A 22337-nucleotide genomic window follows, 5' to 3' on the forward strand; every position below is an offset into this window, starting at 1 on the left:
GTTAAGATTCAGTATTTGGAAGGGATGCCCAAAACACACCCCTTCCAAATGCCAAATCGCAAACCCATTTTGGGATTCGGTAACAGGTTACCAAATAGCAAAATAGGGATTGTTATATGTGGAAAGCATTTTTTGCATTCGCAAATGGTCCGATTCGGAGAATCGCCAGTTTGTGAAAATGATTTGATTTATGTGGCCCATAGATATAATCTTGACAAATTGACAAAAATGGACTTTATCTTAAACAGGGTCTTCAGGAACCTGGACACAAAGATTTGAGCTAAATGGACTACTCTCACTTCCAGCATATTTATATCACTTTGGGCGAGCAGTCCAAACCTGCTAAGCAGTGGCCATCTAAACTGGCGGAGGACGGTGCTACTGGAAGGGTTGTCATCAGCAAGATCCTCCTGTGGCATCAAAACGCAAATAAACTAACAAGCTGCTCGAGAGTCAATCTGCTCTTAGTCTCCCATTTTCACTCACCACTAATCCGGAGCTACTCCTCCAAAGTTCTAATGTTCAGTCTGGTGTAAAAGGCTATAAAGATACAGAATGTAATTGAAGCATGCATGCAACATGTAGTCCTACAAAAACCACCGTGAGACTATCACTTGGCATGAACTGTGTATGAAAAGTTCCAATGAGTCTTTGGCAGAGTTGATCAACTGGTATGAGATGAACAAATTTTTAAGGATATACCTATGAAGCAATAAAGCAAACTGTGCAACGAAATCACAGAAGTAGAGTCATAGCAGCCAAACTGGGGTGTGGAACTCAAATTGTAGTCACTGCTGTTTGGCATTACTACCTGCCTAGGGAGTTGATCGGGTGTAGCTGTTAACGAGGAAAGGACCCTCACATAATGAGCAACAAATTAAACAAGCAATTAAACTTTTGATTAGTGGGTCTTTCCCTGGCCCACTACATTATGCCTGCCATTGAAAGTAGCATAACATAGTTCGCTATGGGTTTAGTAAGAGACATTTATTCAGATGCCCTCTTCAAGCAAAATGTCAGCTACAGGTTTTCTTCAACATTATGTCAAATTAGAAACTGTTACTCCATATGAAGGAGCAGTTAACTGCTGTACACCAAGAAAAGTGTGCACTTTATTTCCCAGATGTGGTTTTTAATTTAGGTTATGTAAATATTAAGAAAACTTCAAATAAAGAGCACAACCTTATCAATATTACTTACCACTGGAAGCTGGAGGGAGTTCTCCAATCACTGTTTTGAGGCCGATGCTTGAAATATCTCGCAGCTGTTCTTTATCGGAGAGCATGTTCGTACACAGAGTATCCACTATTGTCTCTACTTGGTACTCCTTCACCTTACTCACCAAAGGTCCAAGACTAGGAGGAAAAAAATATATATGTATATCTGACCAAAAGCTAATACATTACACAAGCATTCAGTTACAGTCAGGAAAAAAAAGCCATTGAATAAAATAAGTATCTTTTTCTCTTATTACATGCTAACATAATGTAGAACAGGCAATTTGTTTTGGTCTTCAACTATTTTAGGACAATTTTATAACAGAAAATGTTCTTTGAGTATTACCTACATACATTTAATATTGTTGTGATGCATATTGCTAATGTGCAATAGGCACTTAAATACATTGTCAAATTGTGCCCTATGTTTTCCGAGGTGGTCCAGCTTGCCAATTCAATTTTGCCCTACTTGTATTGGAGAATCATTATTGCTACCTTAACCAAAGAAAAAATTAATTTTTGGCATGCGATGGGGAATATAGACACGTTCCCCCAGTCTAGTTGAGGTGCGTAAATATGCTGTATTTGCATACAAGGCAAAAGCATGTTTTCTGCATGTAAATGGATGGTGTACCACTACCATCTTAATCAGTTATTTCTTCAAGATAAGAAAAATATTACTCACCCAGTAAGCATTTGTTTATTGCATGTAGTGCTGTAGATTCACATGCTTAGCAAAAGTCCGCCATCTAGTGTTGGGCTCAGAAGTGAGCAAGTTGTTTTTCTATGAAGATGTCTTTAGAGTCACGAGGTATGGGGACTCCTCCTCTTGCTTACAATGTGCATGGTCCTCAACTTCATTGTTTGCCACACGGTGGGTCTGGATGGAGTGTGAGGATCATGAATCCTAGTGAAATGACCATGTACGATAATGCAAGGCCTATATATTTGCTATTCCAGTCTACACAGGTATCCGGGGGAGGAGGATGTGTGCATGTGAATCTACAGCACTACATGCCATAAACAGATGCTTACTAGGTAACTAACATTTTCCGTTTCAGCCACGTGGCTGTAGATACATATGCCTAGCATACACTGAAGCAGTTCTAATCCATATGTGGTGGCTAACCTGTGTGGGTAGCGGTTGTTTCAAATAAAGCTCTTAGCACTGCTAGACCAGATTTAACTCCACTCAGTAATGTTTTGTAAATGTATACAGTGTGGTCCATGTAACTGCCACACACGTCAGCCATTGGTATATTCCCTAAAAAAGCCACAGAAGCTCCCTTTTTGCGAGTGGAGTGAGCTTTTGGAGGGAAAGGTAGATTTCGTTTGGCTTTAGCATGACAAGTTTGGATATATTTTACAATCCAACGTGAACTACCCAATTTTGAAATGGTTTTTCCTTTGTATGGTTTTGCAGAACACAACAAAGAGTTGTATATCTCTAAATGATTCTGTTCTGTCAATATAGCATACAAGAGCTCTTTTTTAATTGATCTTTCGTAAAGCTCTTTGTGCAACTGAGTCAGGTTGGGGAAAGAACACTGGTAACTCTGATTTAAGTGGATCTGAAAAACCACATGGGAATTTTGGGTTGGTATGTAGTACCACTTTGCCCTTATGAAGCTGGAAACAAAGGTTCTTCTAGAGTTAAACCTAAAGCTCACTAGCACATCAGAGTGAAGTGAATGCAATGAGATATGTACCTTTATGGGATAGAAACTGAACTGGAGAGGGCATGAGTGTAGAGGGTCCAATGGGGGACCCATTAGCCTCGTTAACACTAAGTTGATATTCCAGGCAGGGGTTGGGGTACCCTAGGTGGAATCATTCCGTAGAGTCCCTCCAAAAATGCTTTTATTACAGGAATTGTAAATATAGAGGAGTGTTCTCTATTTTTAAGATATGCGGTTACCTCTGCTAGATGTAACCTTAAGGAAGTGAAGGCTAATCTAGAGGGATGCAAGTGAAGTAAATAGCAGACAATGTCTTGAGGTTTTGCTGTACAGGGAAACATTTATTTTGAATGACAATAATGAACAAAACATTTCCACTGTGCCACATAGCAGGCCCTAGTAGTGGGAGTTCTTGCTTCTTTAAGAATATCCATACACTGTTGAGGTAGCTTTAAGTAACCAAATTCTAAGACCTCAGGAGCCAGATTGCAAGATTAAGGTATCTTGGGTTGGGATGCTTTACTGCACCCTGGTGTTGAGTGATAAGAGTTTGCCAGTTGGGAAGTACTTGGCGTGTGACTACTGAGAGTTCCAGCAGTGTGGTGAACCATGGCTGTCTTGCCTATGTGAAAGCTACTCGGATGAGGGCAAGAGATGGCTGCCAAAGTTTGTGAATTACAAATGGAAGCAGTGGGAGAAGTGGAAAAGCATAAGCAAGTATCCCTAACCAGCTCATCCATAGTGCATTGCCCTTGGACTCTGGGTGTGGATACTTTGATGCGAAAACGGGGCATTTAGCATTTTCTGCTGTGGCAAAGAGGCCTATGTCTGGGTGACCTCATTGTTTGAAGGATGTGAGGAGTAATTGTGGGTTGGGTTCCCATTCATGGACTTGTGGACACCTGCCGCTGAGGAGATCTGCAAAGTTGTTGTCCACTCTTGGTATGTACTCCGCTAATGGGGGAATGGTGAGTGGAAGAGACCATTTCCAAATGGTCTGGGCTTCATGAGATTGTTGAAGTGACATGGTGCCCCCCCACCGCTTTTGCAGACAGTACATGCTTGTTGCTTTCTCTGTTTTGAGGAGACTACCTTGCCAACGAGGTGAGGAAGAAAATCTTTACTCGCTAGCAGCTCTGCTGATTGATATGGAGATGGGTTTAACTGGGAGTCCGGGGAACCTGTATAGTCCACTCCTGTGAATGCGCCCCCCTCAACCTATGAGTGATGTGTCGGTCGGTCTGGTTCTCTGCGGAAATGGGTCTAGGAAAGGCTATCTTTTAAAAGATTGTTGGTATTCCACTACTGCAGAGTGGCAAGCATGACAGCTGGGCAACACTAGATCTTCCTGTTGAGCCTCCACTTGAGTCCATTGAAGTACTAGGTATTCCCTCAACGGGCACATATTGAGTCTGGCATGAGGTACTATGGTTAAGCATGATGACGAGCAGATGCATGACTAATCAACTGATGAGCCTCAAATTGTGGAATTAGTGTCTGGAAGGACTGAATCCATGCTGCATTTGGGTAAGCTAATCCTGTTTGAGAGGAGGATGGCTCGGAGGTAAGGTATTTAAAGAGGTTGTAGGTGGGACTTGACTACATTGACTGTAAAACCTAGTCGATGAAGTAAGTTTATGGTAGTTTGAGTGTGTTGAAAACAGCACTGATGCTTTGTGCTTTTGATGAGCTAGTCATCAGATAGATGAAGACACACATTTTTTGTCTGCGTAGATGAGCTGCTGCTAGACATTTGGTGATCACCCTGGGGGATATACATATGTGCTGAGAAACTAGTAGCTTTGGTCTCATTACTCTTATACTAGAATTTGATCAAACACTCATTAACTTACCTTCGGGGCACAGACTGTAGAAACAAGCCGTTGTTATTCCCTACAAGTGATATCTAAGGAGCAGTAGTTTGTTTATTTTGTATTGTGTGTAAGCACCAGGGCACCTTTTATTAACTATGTCCAGAGTAAAATAGATTCGGTGATATGTAATGTGTTGTACTCAGCAGAAATTAAGTCAGGGTGTTACACCTGGGATATATTCTTTGGTGTGAAGGATAACAGATTTTCATGTTTATTCTGTTCACTGGTCAAGTAGGCCCACGCTACTGCAGCACAAACACTTATAGAACTACAGTATGGATCAGTGAAAAATGACTGACTACTACAAAGACAAGATGAGGTTTCATAGGTCTAAAGTTTTTCAAACTGGTACATGTATGATTCATTAATACAGAAGTCTTTAACTAAGGAACCTCGTTGAACTGTTAACTCCGCTTGCATTGCAAAGTATGGTTCCAGTATATAAAAAAAAACTATCTATGTTCAAAATTTTTAACAATTGAAGTTACTTTTAAAGATCCCAGATTGCCCCTCGATTATATGCAAGCACATGCATAAACATAAAAACAAGATTATGGATTGCTTTTAAAATAAAATTTACACAAAAAATGCAACTTGAAAAAATGTTTTGTTAAAATATTGTGCAACCTTAAATAACATTTCTCTGAGCCATCATTTTATTAAAAAGCGTTTGATGAATGCACTACTTAAATATAAAGAAAATCACCGATGTACAACTACAAGTGTATCTTCTTGTATTGGCGCAGATTTAATACTTTCAGCAATACAAAAGAGTTTACAGAAATAAGCCTGGAAACAGTAATTGTCACAAACATTTATGATCATCACATCAGCAAATGTACAAGTGTACACTTGCAGGAAAACAGAGCCAGGCTGCAATGCAGCACATTCTCGGGACTTTTTGCCGGCTGGATTTTCCAGCCAATAAAATAAGGTCTGTGGTTCCCACGCCATGCAAATTCAGGTAAATCCAGGTGCTGGAACAGGCCAATCAAGACTGAGTGGAGTAGAAATCCAACTCATAATTCGAAGCTTTGCACATTTGCAAAAACATGGCAAAATCAAAACCAGACTTGAACCAAACCTTGATAAAACACAAGCCCTACATAGTCAGATAAGAGATTTTATATGATACTGCTGGCATAATTTGATACCTCTTTATGGAACTTTTTTTTTTTTTACAAGACAAGATTTTGGAGAACTTCGAACAAGTGTTCACATGAAACTCATTTGTAGGCAAAACAGGATGACACAGAATTTCCTGTGTAGATTTAATCTAAACCTACATTTAAATTTCTATTTTTCAACAGACAAAATTCTGTCTAGACTTAATCGATGCAGACATTTGATTCAAAAGAAAGACACAACCAGTGTAGTTTAATCAGATTCAAACGCATAGAATTTAATTTAATTTGCAGAACAATCTTAGCATTTAGCAAGTACGTGGAGGATGAAAGATTTTTTTATTTTTTTTAAATAGAAGAAAAAGAAGAGAAGAACCCCAGGTGCAAGGAAAAACAGAACCAAAAAGAACACTGTTCCAATTGTAAAAGAATATACAGTATGTTGGCTATTTTATCAGAAAAACAGCAACATCGGATTAATGTAAAGAGAGTCCGAGGGACTTCTCAATGTGTTATTTAAACAAAGGTTAGGTCTGTTTATTTTGTTTGTCAACGGCCTTTCGACTCTTTATCCAAATACTAGGGTCTGATCAGGACTATGATGAACCTGGGAACTAAGGAAATATGCATAATCACCGAACTGAAAAGGATTAAATGGTAAAAGCAAAGATGAATTTAACACGCTACATAATGGTGCGAGTTTGAAGTGGTCTCAACACTTAATAAAATGACCACTGGGAAGTGCAGCAACAGGGGTAGGAACAACGTTAAATGGTCACTAGTGTGCTTGACTAGCAGAGCGGTTTAGAATCGACTTGTGGCAAAAGAGCACAATCAAGGAAGCATAACGTCCCATACACAGCTATGCAATATAAGGGAGGACAGGTGTAATAATGTTGCCAATTAGAATGGGAAAGATGTTACAAGCAGAGAAGGGGTGGAGGCCTAACAAAAAAGGCCAGAGTTTGGACGCGTCTTGGTAGGTATTGAAAATAAGGGTTTATTCAGCCCTTTTAATGAAAAGTGTGGCATTAAGACAATTACTGCCCCATTTGTGTCAGTAAAAATTTGAAAGAAAATCAGCTTCACACAGTGAATTGAACCAACATAATAGAGTCCAAAATACTCCCCGAGCAGTCCGTTTAGTGCAATCTCCTGATCAGAGATGCACTGACAAAGCAGCAGCACCCTGCTCATCAGAGTAGGAATAGATAGAGGTGAACGTCCATCCATGCAACGTCCTCGATGGAGAGGAGTATCGTCAAGCATGCGGAGGGTGTCAATTTTGAGCTGAGAGTCTCCGTTGAAGGCTGGAGGGCCATGACGACTGTCATAATTTTGTGTAAATCACACCACTTATTCAAGTCCAAAAAGGTCAAAAGGGGAATGAGCACCGATTCAAAACTTGTATGGTCAGTGGGAAAACAAATATTTGATTTAAGAACAGACTCTAGGTAATCGAACCCTGCACGCTCAGGCAAGTGATGCCTCATGTGCCGGGAGGCTATCTCGGCTTGTAGTACTGCTTGGCATTGGGGGGTGGGGGGGTAGTCTGATCATTTGCCTGACATTGGAGCTGCAAGGAAGTGCTACACACGGTAGTGGCAAGTACAGCGTAATTTCAAGGGAATTAGCAAGGATCCATTTAAATCAGCCCTTGTGTTACATAATGATCGATAAGGATACTAGTCATCAATCACAAATGTGCCTTAGTATAGTTATTAAGCAGGGGATTAGTGAAAATTCTAAACCGGGCATCAGTCTAAATGGGAACTCTAAGACGAAGCACATATAAGCAAAGAGAGCAGTCAATAGGGTACCATATAGAAAAACCAATTAGAACAATGTAGACAGTTTAGACAATGAAGAAATTATTATTCTGAGAAAGGCTTCCAGAGGCAAAAACGTATCATGATGAAGGTAGCAGATCTATCAGTTCATCAGTGTAATGAAGTTGCACCACTCTTCCATCGTATCCAAACCATTTCTTATTAAATCGTTTTTTCACAATCCATTTGCATTCTAGTCTTGGAAACAAACACAATGTCTCTACTTTTAGGGAATGGTATGGCCTTCTCAATGACTTGCCATATGAGATTATCAACGTTGTGCTGCTTTTACAGAAAATGAGGTAACATAGGTGCCGTTATAATAGAGCAGTGAATCCTGTTCCTATGTGGAGATATGTTGTCCTAAATTTGCTGTGGCGTCTGTCCTATATAGATCAGATCACAGGGGCACCAAACGCAATAGTTCTGTCTCATCCTATTTTGCCTAAAAGGAGTTCCATGTGAACCCATGTTCAATTGGACATTAGGTTGCTCTATTTTTTGTTAAATTAAATATATTTTGGAAGCATCCTGCCATGCAGACAAAAATATTCTAAAATGTCACCTCCCTCGAATGCACACACTTGTAATAAAAGGTGGGCTTCTTCTATCCTGCATCCCAAATATGTTTTAATACAAGCTTTGAATTACAGGTTCATTGTGTGTCCACACTACAACCCTCTGGTAGTACATCTTTGCAGGGGAGCAACATTGTACACAGAGCCAGCCCCTGCTTGGATAGAGCCCTTGGTGGAAAGAAATGTGGTGCCCTACCTACAGCTAGTAAATAAAATGAGACAGCAGGGTGCACATTTTGTGTTGCAGGTCAGTCACACATCAAAACAGTGATTGGCCTCTTAGCTCGATCAGTCCAGTGGCAAGTTGTTGGTGGTGGAAAGGGTAGTTGGTGTGGGGTAACAAGGTGTAAAGGCAGATAGGAGGGGTTTTAACCAGTTTACTGATTCGAACGTTCAGCGCCAGTGCTGAACGTTCGAAGAAACGGGTGCAGCCGCGTCGGCCGTGCGCAGCACCAGGGAGGTAGCTCGTCCAACGGCAGCAGCGATAAGGTTAATATAAAGCATAAATAGGTAAATTAAAAGCTATTTATTAAGAATCAGTGGAAACCGGTAAGAGTGACGCTGCGGTCTGCAGGACTTTAAGGCGGACGGCTCCAAACAGCAAGATTGGTGCCCTGGGCCCAGCCCCCCTCCAAACCAAAAGCCGGTCCCCCAACCAAAAGCCGGTCCCCCAACCAAAAGCCGGTCCCCCAACCAAAAGCCGGTCCCCCAACCAAAAGCCGGTCCCAACCGTACATTACAGATGCATTTCCAGATGTGTTTCCAGCAAAAACCAACAAAACTCCAAAACACACCAGCTGGTACACCCCATAGCCTAGAACCATCAAATGCAACCGCTATTAACTCGAGAAAGGAACCCCTCCAACAGAGCCGCTCATAAAGCAGCCCTCAGCAACTACCACCTATGCATCAAGGAAGCCAAGAAAGCAGACATTACAGCCAGCATTGACACAGCAGCCAATCACATAACGGAAATCTTCAAAATAGTCAAGGAATTCTCCAACCTGAAAGCCACAGAGAACATTATCCACACCTTCCAAGAACACTGCAACTACCTCTCTGAATACTTCCACACTAAGATGACCACCATTTACAAAATTTTCGACCCCTAAAACATGGCTACCAACCTCAATAACATCAACCAACTAACGCAAACAAGTCAAATTATCACCACCTAGTCTTAGTTCAGCACTCAGACCACCACGTCTTCCATCCACTCTGGGGCGCCCACCGACACTTCAACCTCGAAACCATCCTAAATAGTGCCAAACTCACCAGCATCATCAACACCTCCATCTCCACGGCAGCCTTCCCGGACAATTGGAAACGCGCAGAGGTCAGGCCCCTCCTAAGAAACCCTTCACCGACCCAAGCGATCTCACTAATTATCGACCAATTTTCTTGCTCCTGCACCAGCCCAAAGTACTTGAGAAAGCCATCAACCAACAACTTACCAAACACCTGGAACAAAAACCCCTACTTGACACCTCACAGTCAGGATTCCGTGCAAACCACAACATTCACACCACCCTGATCGCTGACACAGATGACATCAGATCTCTCCTCAACTGCTGAGAAATAGTGGCCTGATACTACTGGACCTCTCTGCTGCATTTGATACCGCCTCACACTGCACCCTCATCGACAGACATCGGAATACAGCAAAACGCCCTCAAGTGGATTGCCTCTTTCCTCACAGGTCTCGCTCATAGCCTCTGGCTGCCTCCCTTCACCTGGGAAACCTAGGACATTATATGTGGGGTGCCCCAAGGATCTTTCTTCAACCCCACCCTGCTTAACACCTACTTGACCCCACCACCTCGTAGACGTTGTCATATCTCACAGACTCAACATAATTTCCTACTTAGATGACACTCAACTAATCCTCTCGCTCACTGAAGACCCCTTCAACACCAAAACCTACTTTCGCCACGACCAACGTAGCCAACTGGATGAAAGACAACTGCCTCAAATTTCACTCCGACAAGACACAAGTACTGTTCTTCGGGAACAGCACCACCGTTTGGGACAACAGCTGGTTACCAGCAGAACTCAAGACCAACACCCACACCTAGAGACCATGCACGCAACCTAGGCATCATCCTCAACAGCAAACTGACCATGAAACGACAAGTCAACGCATTTGCCTCCTTCTGCTTCCACACCCTTCGCTTCGTCTGCAGACTCTTCAGGTGGATCGCAATGAACACCAGAAAATCCTTCACCCATGCCCTTGTCACAAGCCACCCTGACTACATCAACGCTCTGTATGCAGGTATCTCCTCCCAGCTCCAAAAGACTCCAGACCATACAGAATGCAGCAGCCAGACTCATCCTGGACCTCCCCAAACAGACCCACATCACCCCCACCTCCGTAACATCCACTGGCTCCACATCAAGAAGAAATGTCAGTCCAAGATCCTTGCGAACGCGTACAAAGCTCTACATCAATCATTGACTAAACTTGCATCTACCTGCAAGGCACAGGCGCTCAACCTCTCTTGCCCTTGTGCACACCCCCAGCATCTGTTGCACCCGGAGCGGCGACCTCTCCTATCATGGCCATCTAGACCTTGAACAACTTGTCTCTCCACCTCCAGCCAGCACCCTCCTGGTTAGACTTCAGAAAGAAACTCAAGACCTGGCTTTTTTGAGAGAGCTCTGGCACCATTAGCGCCCAGATACCCCTAGGGGTGACAGCATTGCGCTATACAAATGCTGATTGAAAGATTGATTTTTCAAGTTTCTCACCTAGGCTCTCTTGATATAGAAAAATAATTTACAAAAGGGGTCTAGGATGTAATACTGCACTTACTTGTGTTACGAGAATTGTGTTAGCATATGGTGCGATGATCAAAGGAAACAAGGCCCCATAGTTTCCTATGATGTGAAAAAACTTTCCACAACAGACATTTGTAAAGATAATTTGATCCGTACACATAAAAGACAATAAATCAGTTCCACTAAGCGAAGTAGTTCACAAAATTCTTTATTCTTTACATCTTTTGTTTGGAATCTTTAGTCAAGGTGATATTATATGGTGTAGTTCCTTGGGCTGTATACGGTCAATGTTGACCCATGGCTCTTTGAAACCGGGTTCCGGTCAAGTTGTCCCTCTATTCGCATCCAACACCTTGACTAAAGATTGCAAACAAAGGATGTAAAGCGCCTAAAGCTGCTATTTCACCAACAGAATTTTATAGGGGTACAAAAAAAGACGAGTGCTCCTTTGATTGAGGATCTCAATACCGTAGGGACAAAGAAGAAGTATCATAAGGTCTGCTCAATCTGAGAAGAGGGAACACTCATGCAATAGAAAGGATAACTTAAAGAGCTCTGAAGAAGTCCTTAAATAGGACGAAACGTGTTGCCTGCTGTGAAGAGAAGAAAATAAAGATTTAAAGAATAAAGAATTGTGTGAACTACTTCCCTTAGTGGAACTGGTCATTTATTCGTGAGGATCTAATTATCCATGCAAATTTCTTGATATAGAAGATGCGTTGAGAATACTTCAAATTCCAACACATGGATTTGCACAAATAATTAATCTTGACACAGAAAGGATTATTATTTCCACCATGTCTGAATTACTTTAAATATGAAAACTTTTTTCAAACTAACAAAAGGCAACATTTTCTCTTTCTAATCTGCTTATCTGAATACTGCAAAAACAGCAGAAAGGTGCGGAGCTATGTTTTGCACAGATGTAGTGGTTGGCTGCATTATTAGACAATCCTACTTTTACCAACGATCGATCCATTTAAGTTGCATACAAATTTTTCCGTTGAAATGTGCAAATTATGCACCAGATGATGGATTATGTGGCAACTTTAGGAAATCTGCAATTACGTGGAAATGGCACAACAACTAATTCAGTGATTTTTATGCACATTTTCTGTTGTGTTTTTAGAATAAAACTTCAGGGTCCCTGTTTGGTTCACATGCTGCCAATGTTAAAGGATAGATGTTTCTGCCAACAATTAGACTAGATTTGAAGTGGCAGGGTGATCCTTTACAATGCAGATTTCTAAAATTGATGATAAAAGTCTAACCTACGCTTTGTGTCAGCTACGATGGGCAATAAAAGATTTTAAAAGGCGAGTCCATAATTAGTGAGTTCACAAGCCAGAGAAGCACAGGCAAAAAACGCACACGTACTTGAGTTCTATCACCCCACATCCATGCTCTTCCTCAGACTAATACATACAAATCATACTTGGCTACATTTCTCAATGTCAGTTTCCACATCTTAGTAATTATGTTACTCTACCATCATCAAGACTTCTATCCACAGGGGATCATTTGCAGGGATTCTAAACATATTTCCAGAGTAGGCTGACCACACTGCTGTTTTCTCCAATATAATCAACAGCACAGTTTGTTGTCATTCAATTTAGTGGATGTTTTAGCACCCCAATTGTGCATTACTGAACATGCCTTAGCACTAAATGCATCCCAAACGGTCACTGCAATCTGAAGAAAACGTGACTCCATTCCTTATTTGCAGTACATTTTCTGTGATACACCCCCTATGCAATTCTCAATGAAAGCAGTCAAATCACAGTGCAGATTCAGTGGCAAAACTCACCATTTTACAGCCAAGTTTTGAACTTCACCATTCTTGTCTTCCAACAACTTCAAAATCATCTTTACGACCTTCCTCTCACTGTCATCATCCAACTTGATGGAATCCTTCTGGAGCTCAGTCATCAAATCATTTGTTGCCATGAACCTAAAGGGCAAATAATTAAACATGTTGTGATTTAAATTATAAATGCAATTAACAGTAGGTGTGGAAGAAAAGGGAGCTGGAGACTAACAAACTAGTACATCTGAAGTGTTTCACACAGTTACCATGCCTAAATGCTTGAAGCATGGCTTCCCACCGTTAAATGAACATGATACACAAGTAGTACCTATTGAGTTTCATCCATCATCCTCTCTACATTACTAGCTAGCTGAAAGGCGGTTATTAAACTACAGATTCATCTTAAACACTCAATACTGGATGTCAAATAGTGCAGTGCTTTGGGGTATTGAAAATACCTTAGTTAGCAGATGTGCCCTTATTAGAGAAACTTGCTGGCAAAAGGGGATGTACAAGACGGGGGAAAAAGGATGTAAGGTGGAGTTGGGTGAGTGGGACCAACAGGTAAGATAGCAGGAGAATAAGCAGGAAGAGACAAAGAGGGCCGCATGTTTGTGGGGGATGGGCCAAGACGAGTCAAGAAAGGTGCCTTTATTAAAGAGGTGCCGAGAGCAAAATAAATGGGGTCGGATATTTTCTGCCGTTTTGTTTAAAGCGAACCAGGAATACCAGTTGTCAAAAAATGATACAAATATCAGGTAGTAAAAAATGTGGGTGCAAAACTTAAATTTCTATTATTAACCTGGTACAAGCCTTGGTGACTGCAGGCATTTCGACGGACCAGATGTACAAGTTATTTGCCTTCAGTAATGTCTCATCTGGTAAAGACAACTTCTGGCTGCAGATTCCTTACTGACCCACCCATCCCAACCGCTCTGCACACAGATTTCTAGGATCTGAGCTGATCCCTTTTTTAGGGGCTTAGTTTGGGCGCACCAGTGTTCGAGCACATCATGGCTCTGTGCTTCTGGGGTGAAAACTATCTAACGTCAGCACGCCGAAGTGAAAAATATCAATGATTTAACCCAGTTGTCTGAAGTTATCTGGATTGTGAAAGGTTTTGAGATGTTTAATTACTTAATGTGCAGGCTTAGGTTCCATTTTGCTTTGTATGGATGAGAATCTACCCAGGGATTTTAGCCTCCTTGGCCAAGGTGGCCAAGGTGGGAGAAAAACAATCACTGCCAAGTTTTGTAAATCAGCCCTCGTTTATTTGAGTCAGTCATAAGGCTTTATTTCGATATAGAAAACATATCATAAAAGCATCACATATTTATAAAACACATTTATACATAAAAAAGAATTTTCAAAAATGCATTTACACCAAATATTAGGTTTTAAGAACAAGAGAAATGGGGCAATAAATAAGAAATTTTAAAAATACAAATTAAACACATTGGATAAGCCTTTTTGCTCTAATGGACCATGCCCACGATAAAAATTTTGAAAGACCACAAACGAACAGTAGGCGTGTGTCTGACATTAAAATACGAAGTGCCTCATTAGAATGCCTTGTGCCCAACAGCCGGCATATAGGTTTAAGCCACCTTTTCCTCGGGTTCACATATGCCGGGCAGGCAAACAGGATATGGGCTATAGACTCAATTTTGGTTAGACAGATAGGGCAAAAGGTTGTTGTTTGGGACGGGGGCTTCCAACAAGCAGTTAGGGCGCGCACTGGAAGGACCCCCACCCTGAACCTGAAGTACAAAGCCCTATCTGCTGATTTGCAAACAATATCTAGGTAGGGTTCCCGAAATGGCACATCTTTAAACCTCAGGAACTCTTCTGTTGACCTAGCAAGGGTTGGATCGGTACTAGTTCTAGAGGTAGCCCATTGCCAGTAGAGGATCTTTAGGGTTGCCTTGGAAGGGGAAGACCGGCAGTCCCAGGCTTCATTTAGGCCTAATTTACCAAGCAGGGATCTCACATCTTTTAACCACTTTATTTTATGCCATCCCGTCATTGCCATGACTTCTGCTAACCCCTTCGCATACTTAGCGAGCTCTGGTACTCGCCACAGCCGGGCCCATAAGAGCAGCGGCCGGAGTTTTGCCAGATCTTTGATTGGATGACAACCTAAGTCAAGCAACAAGGGTAACATTGGGGTGAAATTAGGTCCCTTAAAAACTTATTTCGGACCTTGTCAAATGATCTATATTAGAAGTGCCCCACAACTCTGCCCCGTAGATGGCTGAACTAACACCCTTTGCTTTGTAAATTTCGATGACAGGGGCAATCGGTCTTACCGAAGAGGACCGCTGTTCCTTGAGAAGTGCCCCCGTTACCCTCTTGTGGCTTAACAACATTTTACAAAGATGTGGGGTCCACTGCATGGTATCTGAAATTCGAATGCCTAAATAGTCGAATACAGTGACCCTTTCCAGGGATACATGATTTAGTACCGGAGATCGACCAATCTTGTGGCTTAACAACATTTTACAAAGATGTGGGGTCCACTGTATGGTATCTGAAATTCGAATGCCTAAATAGTCGAATACAGTGACCCTTTCCAGGGATACATGATTTAGTACCGGAGATCGACCAAGTTTTTTCGGGGGGTTCAGGACCAAGTACTTTGTTTTATCTGTATTTATTACTAAGCCTCGTTGGGTACAGAAAATCTGGAAGTTGTCTAAAAGGCTTTGGAGGCCCACTGGGGTCTTAGATATTAAAAGCATGTCATCGGCGAATAAGAGAGTAGGAATTCTCTCCCCCACCAGGGATGGGGCATCTGATGGTTTTTTTAACAAATGCTCAACCACACCATTCACAGAGTGAAAAAGAGAGAGGGAGCAAAAACACATCCCTGGCGGACCCCTCTCTCCACCGGAATTCTATTGGTTAACTGTCCTTCAGAGCCCACCTCACTTGTGCAAAATCTCCTTCATGAAGCATCACTAGAATGGACAGAATATTGGGAGGAATCCCCATATCGGCCAATGCTCCCCAAAGGCGTTCTCTAGGCACAAGGTCAAAGGCAGTCTTTAGATCTATGAACGCGAAATAAAAACTGCCTTTGCCTATGACAACCACTTTCCAGTAAATTAGCAATAATCTAAAGGCCTGCTCAATTGTCCCGGTGCCCGCCCTAAAACCCGCTTGGTAATCAGAGAGAATCTCGTTTTCTTTAGCCCATTGCAAGATTCTCTCGAGTACCACCTTTCCAACAACCTTTTGAGTGGTGTCCATTAAGCTTATTGGGCGGTAATTTAAAGGGTCGTCCCTATGCCCCTTTTTAAATATGGGGACGACCTCAGCCCCCTTCCATGATTCGGGGATAGGGGCACCTTTATCAATAGCGATGAGCATAGAATGGATAAGCTTCCCCATTTCGGCAGATCGGAGCGAAGCAGATCCCCGGGAATCCCGTCCGGTCCGGCTGCCTTTTGGGGCACAATACAACTAATCGCATATTTAACTTCCTTGATTGTATGGGAACAAGGTATTTTCTCCTGGAAGTATAAGGGGGCTACAATGAGCAGGGCCGCTAGTCACTCCTAACTGGCAGGTATACAATTTGGAAAAGTGGTCGAACCATGCCTCGCCAGTGATGTTGCATGTGATGAGATCGCTATCAGGCCTATTTCTAGCTCTTATAATGCTCCAGAAACGACCCGTATCCCTCCAAGCACTGGCCTCTTTTAGTGTTTGCCAGTAGAGGTCCTCCCACTCCTTTTTAGCATTTGCTGTCACCTGGTTATACTCTTTCCTAGCGTGCTAAATCAAGGATTGAGACTTTGCTTTGACTGCCTTAATTAAAGCAGACTTCTTTTGTCTGCATTTGGGTGTATACCACCCCTGCTTAGTCTTGGGCCTCTGATGTCCTTCTTCCCTGCCCCCTCGCGTCTGTAGCAGGAATAGATTTCCTATTGACTAGATGGTATCCTGGAATACTGCAGTTGCTCTAGAGGAGTCAAAGTATTCCAGAAGGATCTTGTCTAGCTTGCTTTGTGAGGCTTCCAACAGTGTTCCTGTGGTCAGAACTTTATTTTCATCCAGAGCTACTTTGCTCCACTTAAGGCGCCTACCACAGTTAGAAGGCAAAACTTTTGAAGTGAACTTGACCTCTCTTGGGGCAGCTGGGCCATTTTTACTTGGCCACAAATGTTTTAGGCTTAATGATAGTGAATTGTGGTCACTATCAACAGTAGGTAATATTAGCATATCCTGGACACTTTGCAAAAGCATTATATCAAGGAGGATATAATCAATCCTTGACGTGTGGTTGGCCCTATTAGATGTGTGAGCGCCTAGGGGGTCTGAGGAGGTTCTTCCATTTGTTGCTCTTAAGCCAAACTCCATGGTCAGAGCGTTCATTTGAATTGCCCTTTGTGACCATCTTTTTATTAGTTGGATTGCTAACGTTGTAAATGTAAATGTAAATGTACATGTATTTATATAGCGCAAATCACCGACCCGGTATCTAAGAGATTGCTTAGGGAACCCGTCCTGGTATTCCCCTGTGAGATAACACCGGCAGGGTATCTACAAGGTGAAAGCCAGGCATCCCACCGCGAGGGGCCCTTGTGGAGATTAAGCAAGCTATTGCCCAGAGTCGCAGAGTGTGAACCCGTGTATCGAGTAGGCACTGGAGCGAGAATTGTCAAGTCCATGGACATTTTAGGACTCAAGACCCCGCCGAGCCGGGAATTGAACCCTGGTCCTGGGCTGACCTCTGCTTCCAGGTCTGCCTCCTCTAACCAGTGAGCCACACTTCTCCATACAACGTTGGTATGCCCCTCCTTGCATCGTCCTCAGTGAGGTCCATGATGTCCTCTGTCGCAAGGGGCTCGAATGTGCAATTAAGTCCCCCGCGACCAAAACCTGCGTGCCATCACGGCAACCTCTAAGTGCCCCTTCTAGTAATGCAATTGTGGGGATAGGGAACCACCTTTAGTGCCTCTAGCATATAGATTAAATATGTCAAGGGTTCTCCCACTACCTGGTCCTCTTAATGAGATCCCAAGAATGTCTAACGAATTGCACTGCTTTTGCGTAATGCTGCAACCCAAAGAAATATTCACCCAGATAAGGAGCCCGCCCGAAGGTCGGCCTCTCCCAGACGCCGGCAGGACTGCAGGTAAGAAATACGTGGTATAGCCAACTCTATGATTGGGTTCCAGGCTCCAAGTCTCCTGGAAGATACAAATCATATGAGACTCCACCAGGGCATTCCAATCTGGAATATCTAACTTTCTGGCAATACCTGCTATGTTCCAACTAATGATCTTAATCATTAGTCCATCAGCCACAACTTGGTCCTGAGAACATTTTGTCCGTACACTAGATAGAATCTGCTGCTCCTCTGCAGTACCAGTTGCCAGGCACAGTGGCGAAAGGACATGCAGCGAAGAAGCATAACTCTAATCAAAAGATAGGGCTGCTGAGGGCATATAGATACCGGTAGGGGCAATATGTATGGCCTGGCCGTTATCTGTATCAAACCTGGACGTGAGATTATTATCTCTGTCCTCCCCATCGATAGGCCAGCAATCAGACTCCTAAATTTGGGGTGGTAACCCTTTCCTTTCCCCTGAGTGTATTGCTTCCGCAGGGGTTAGATTAAGGGGAGTAAGGGAATTCCCAAGGGGTATTTTTGGAGACCTACTCCAATAGGGCCTTTTGTCACCAACAGGGGCAGACAAATGATTAGTATACAAACGAACGCTACGTCAGTACCCGTTATTAGTTCCATAATAAACAGGACCTCTGCAAAAAGCAGGGTTTGGATAAGCATTGGAGTCGCCAGCGAGTCCTCCCCAAAATTGGTTTCCTTTTCTCTGCCCCTGGTACCAACCAGGTGGCCGTTGGTAAAAATAACCCAAACCATGGGTGCTGATGCCACTGTCATTGTATGCATTCTGCTGGTTACAGATAAAACTTGCAACTCGTGCATCCCTGAAATTAACTAAGATACAGTCGCCTGGGATCTCCTTAATACTGCTTCCCACCCAACTGATTCGCCTGACAAAAAGAACATGGCCATCCAGTTGCCTCGAGAGGGGCCTATTTTTATTTAGCCAGAATGTAGTTTTGTTTTTCAGTTAGGTATAAGACTCCGATTTACCTGGCATTAGCCGTGGAAATCCCGCCAGAGCAACTACATAAGGCATACAGGCTGGAGGCAGGTTGACATGAGAAAAACAAGTTTCAGTACTATGAGCGGAGTCAGGCTTTAAACAAATCTTTACTCTGTGTCTCTACAATACTATCAGTGTGGTCACCTTTGTGTTTACATGCAGATACACTCTCACTAACTCTTACGTCCCCTTTGGTCGATGGTTGTTTTGTAGGTTTACTGGCCTTTGTTACTATTGTCGCTGGGGATTTAGTTCCAGTCGAGGGCCCTGGAGCACCTAGTTGGTTTGGGGACGGATGTATACCCATCTGTGAGGGGTCCACAGAGTGTCCCTTGCTCAAAGCGATCCAGTCTTTCTGATAGAGTTTTTATTCTCTCAAGTACTGGTAGTATGAAGGACTTCATAATTTGCTCAATATGAGCAATGAGTGGGATTTCTTTTGCAGGATTTGGACAGTACACTACATTTGGGCTGGTGTTGGGTAACAGAGCAATATAACCGCTAGTTAGTCCACTGCTTGCTGGATTATTAGGGGATTTCTCCAGGGGGGGACTCCAAAGGGGTCTCCATATATTCCCATGATTGTGCGTCAGCTAGTGGGCCTATGTTGTTAGTTTTAGTAGTTACAATGCCAACTGCGTTACTACTAACATTCTTCTCCTTTGTTGCATTATGCTTAACAGCCACTTTCTTACATTTAGGCCCACCTACATTCCCCTTACAATTTTTAGCGGCTGGGCATTCCTTAGTATCATGCCTGGACTTTCGCCTAGCCAACTGCCCTCTAGTTGTTACGGATGGGCCATCGCTGCTTATACTAGGATGTGAATCAGTGGCCGAGTTGGTAATTAATGACGTGTCACAGCCCCCATTGTCATTAGAAGCCACTGCCTGGGAAGAAAAATCCATAATAACCTCATTTTGAAAGATAGAGGGGGTCATTGATAAGGAGAGAGAGTCTCGGGAGATGCATTATCCCCGGTGGGGGCTAGGTCTTGAGATATTGAGATGTAGCCGACCCCTGGAAGAGCAGCAAAATGACGCCAATATAGAGTCCTGGGAGTTATTAGTAAACGTCGATATATTAGCCTCATCAGAGCATCGAACGTTCAGCGCCCAGTGCTGAACGTTCGGAGAACGAACGCTGGCCCGTCGGCCAACGGTCGTGCGCAGCACTGGGGAGGTAGTGCTCGTGACGACCGTTGGCCGACGGCAGCAGTTAAGGGGTTAGAACAGGGCAAGAAGGGAAGGGAACCAGCAGGGAGCGAGAGGTGGCGCTCTGTATTTTCTATGGCGTTGGCCACCACCTCAATAGTTTTTTGCAGCATGCAATCTATTGCTGTCAGGCTTGGAAGCTGGGGATTCGCAGCTGCTTTTAGCTTTGGGGCAGGAGCAAGCAACACAGGGTTACGCTTCCCCATTTTTACCACTATGAGTAGGGGAATAGAGAAAACCAGACAAGGGTAAATACACAAATGCTATGTGATCGACTGATACTAGCAGATACCACACAAAGTGCACCTCAAAGAAGAACACTAGAGGATATCACTCTTTACACAATAAATGCTGTGACATTTACAACTTACTGCATCAGAAGGCAATCACATAGGGGACCAGATAACAATCTAGGGGAGCACAAGTGCACAAACCCAAGAGGGGAGGCCCGGCACGGCCTCATCCGGCCACAAACGGTCCCGCCCTTGTCCCGCCCTTGTCCCGCCCTTGTCCCGGCGCGCGCCCCGCGACGCGGAGGGAGTCGGGTCTTTTTGAGTGCCTGATGTCAGGAGCCCGCAACAAGGAAGCAGAGGACCTTGGGGTGTGGCGGGAGCCCAAAGCAGCAAAGAAACAGAAGCGTCGCCAAGGACCTGGGTAGGAGTCAGGAGCCCGCTGCCAAGGATCACCAAAGGTAGGCAGCCGTGTTATGCAGAGGTTTCCCGCTCTGCCGAAGGAGTTGGGTCTTTTTGAGCGCCTCCGGGCGCAGGCTGAAGGTAGGCGGCTTCAGCCGCAAAGGCTCTTGGGGGCTGTAGTCCCCCCCTTCCAGCGGCCACGACGCGGGATGAAGTAGCGTCACTGGCGGCGTGGGGGGGGGGGGGGGGGGGGGGAGACACACCCTGGGCTGATGTCAGGAGCCCGCAACAAGCAAGCAGAGGACCTGGGCAGGAGCCCAAAGCAGCAAAGAAACAGAAGTGTCACCAAGGACCTGGGAGTGAGTCAGGAGCCCGCTGCCAAGAATCACCAAAGGTAGGCAGCCGTGGTATGCAGAGGTTTTGTTTATTTTAAAGAGCTGAGAGGTCTGATAAGTAGGTATTCCATTTTCTCAGTGTTAAATTTAAGACAATTAGTCGACATCTAAGATAAAGCTTGGGAGATGCATTTTAATAGGGGGAAAGTTCTTATGAATTGGTTATAATGAAACAAATCCGGGTTCCTTCAGCATATTTGTGGAAGGCATCCCCCTGTTTTTCATCAAGACTTTCAATGACTCCGTTGTGCCCGAAACTAAACCCCTCTCTCATCTCCCCATCAATCTCTCTCTTCCACGCCAGCAGCCCCAGGTCATGCTGTCCCAGCCAGTCTCTGAATTTGTAAGAGTATGGAGTGTGTGGTGCCAGTGATGGTAGGGGGAGTGGTGAGCATTGTGAGAGTATAGGGTGCACCTATCTGGGTGAGCAGCGTGCCTGTAACTGACAGGCGAGCAGTTTCTCTGTGAGAGTGCTGGTTTCAGTAATTACTTGGCATTGATATTCAGGAAATTGAAACTACCCTCTACTTATACAAATAGGTACTATCACCACAAAAATCTTATCTGGGGCACGGTGTCAGACTAAACATTACAAACGCAGGCCAGGAATTTGGGGGAGGGGGAACACTTGTGGGGAGCAGTTCTCCTGTCCAGCTTAGCCCCAAGTCCGCTACTCTCTGCTACCTGTATACCCTCTACCCCCTGTGCCTCCCCTGCTCATTTCTTGCTCTGCTTTGTCTTTCCTGCTCATTTTTCTGCGCTCTGATTTGACCTCTTCTGCTCTGTTTTGCCATTTCTGCTCGTTTTTCCTACCCTCTGCTTTGCCTTTTTCTGCTAGTTTCTTCCCTCTTCTAGCCGTTTCCCTCCTCCAGCAGGCCAGTGCCTCGCCCTCCCCCCAGGACCTACTTAATGGAGGCTGCAGTGCGACTCCATTGAGCAGGTCGTCCTGTCCCCATACGACAGTTCTCCTATCCAGCTGGTCTGCTACTCTGCTGCCTGAATCCCTGCCAATCCGTGCTGCCTCTGCTCGTTTCTTGCTCGGTTTTGCCTTTCTGCTCTTTTA

At 43.9% G+C, this 22337-nt stretch overlaps 1 protein-coding gene across 1 annotated transcript in view; it reads right to left on the reverse strand.

Annotated features, from left to right (window-relative positions):
- The window catches only part of CAND1 (cullin associated and neddylation dissociated 1), a 348469-nt gene that overhangs the window by 289845 nt on the left and 36287 nt on the right, over positions 1 to 22337 (reverse strand). Inside the window, exons 2-3 of the mRNA XM_086919020.1 lie at positions 12890 to 13033; positions 1201 to 1355 (exon numbers count right to left, since the gene is read on the reverse strand). Coding sequence (XP_086775146.1) covers positions 1201 to 1355; positions 12890 to 13033 — 299 coding nt within the window. The remainder of the gene's footprint in view (positions 1 to 1200; positions 1356 to 12889; positions 13034 to 22337) is intronic.

This window comes from Lissotriton vulgaris, chromosome 1_1 (assembly GCF_964263255.1).
Source record: "Lissotriton vulgaris chromosome 1_1, aLisVul1.2, whole genome shotgun sequence".
Lineage (NCBI taxonomy): Eukaryota > Metazoa > Chordata > Amphibia > Caudata > Salamandridae > Lissotriton > Lissotriton vulgaris.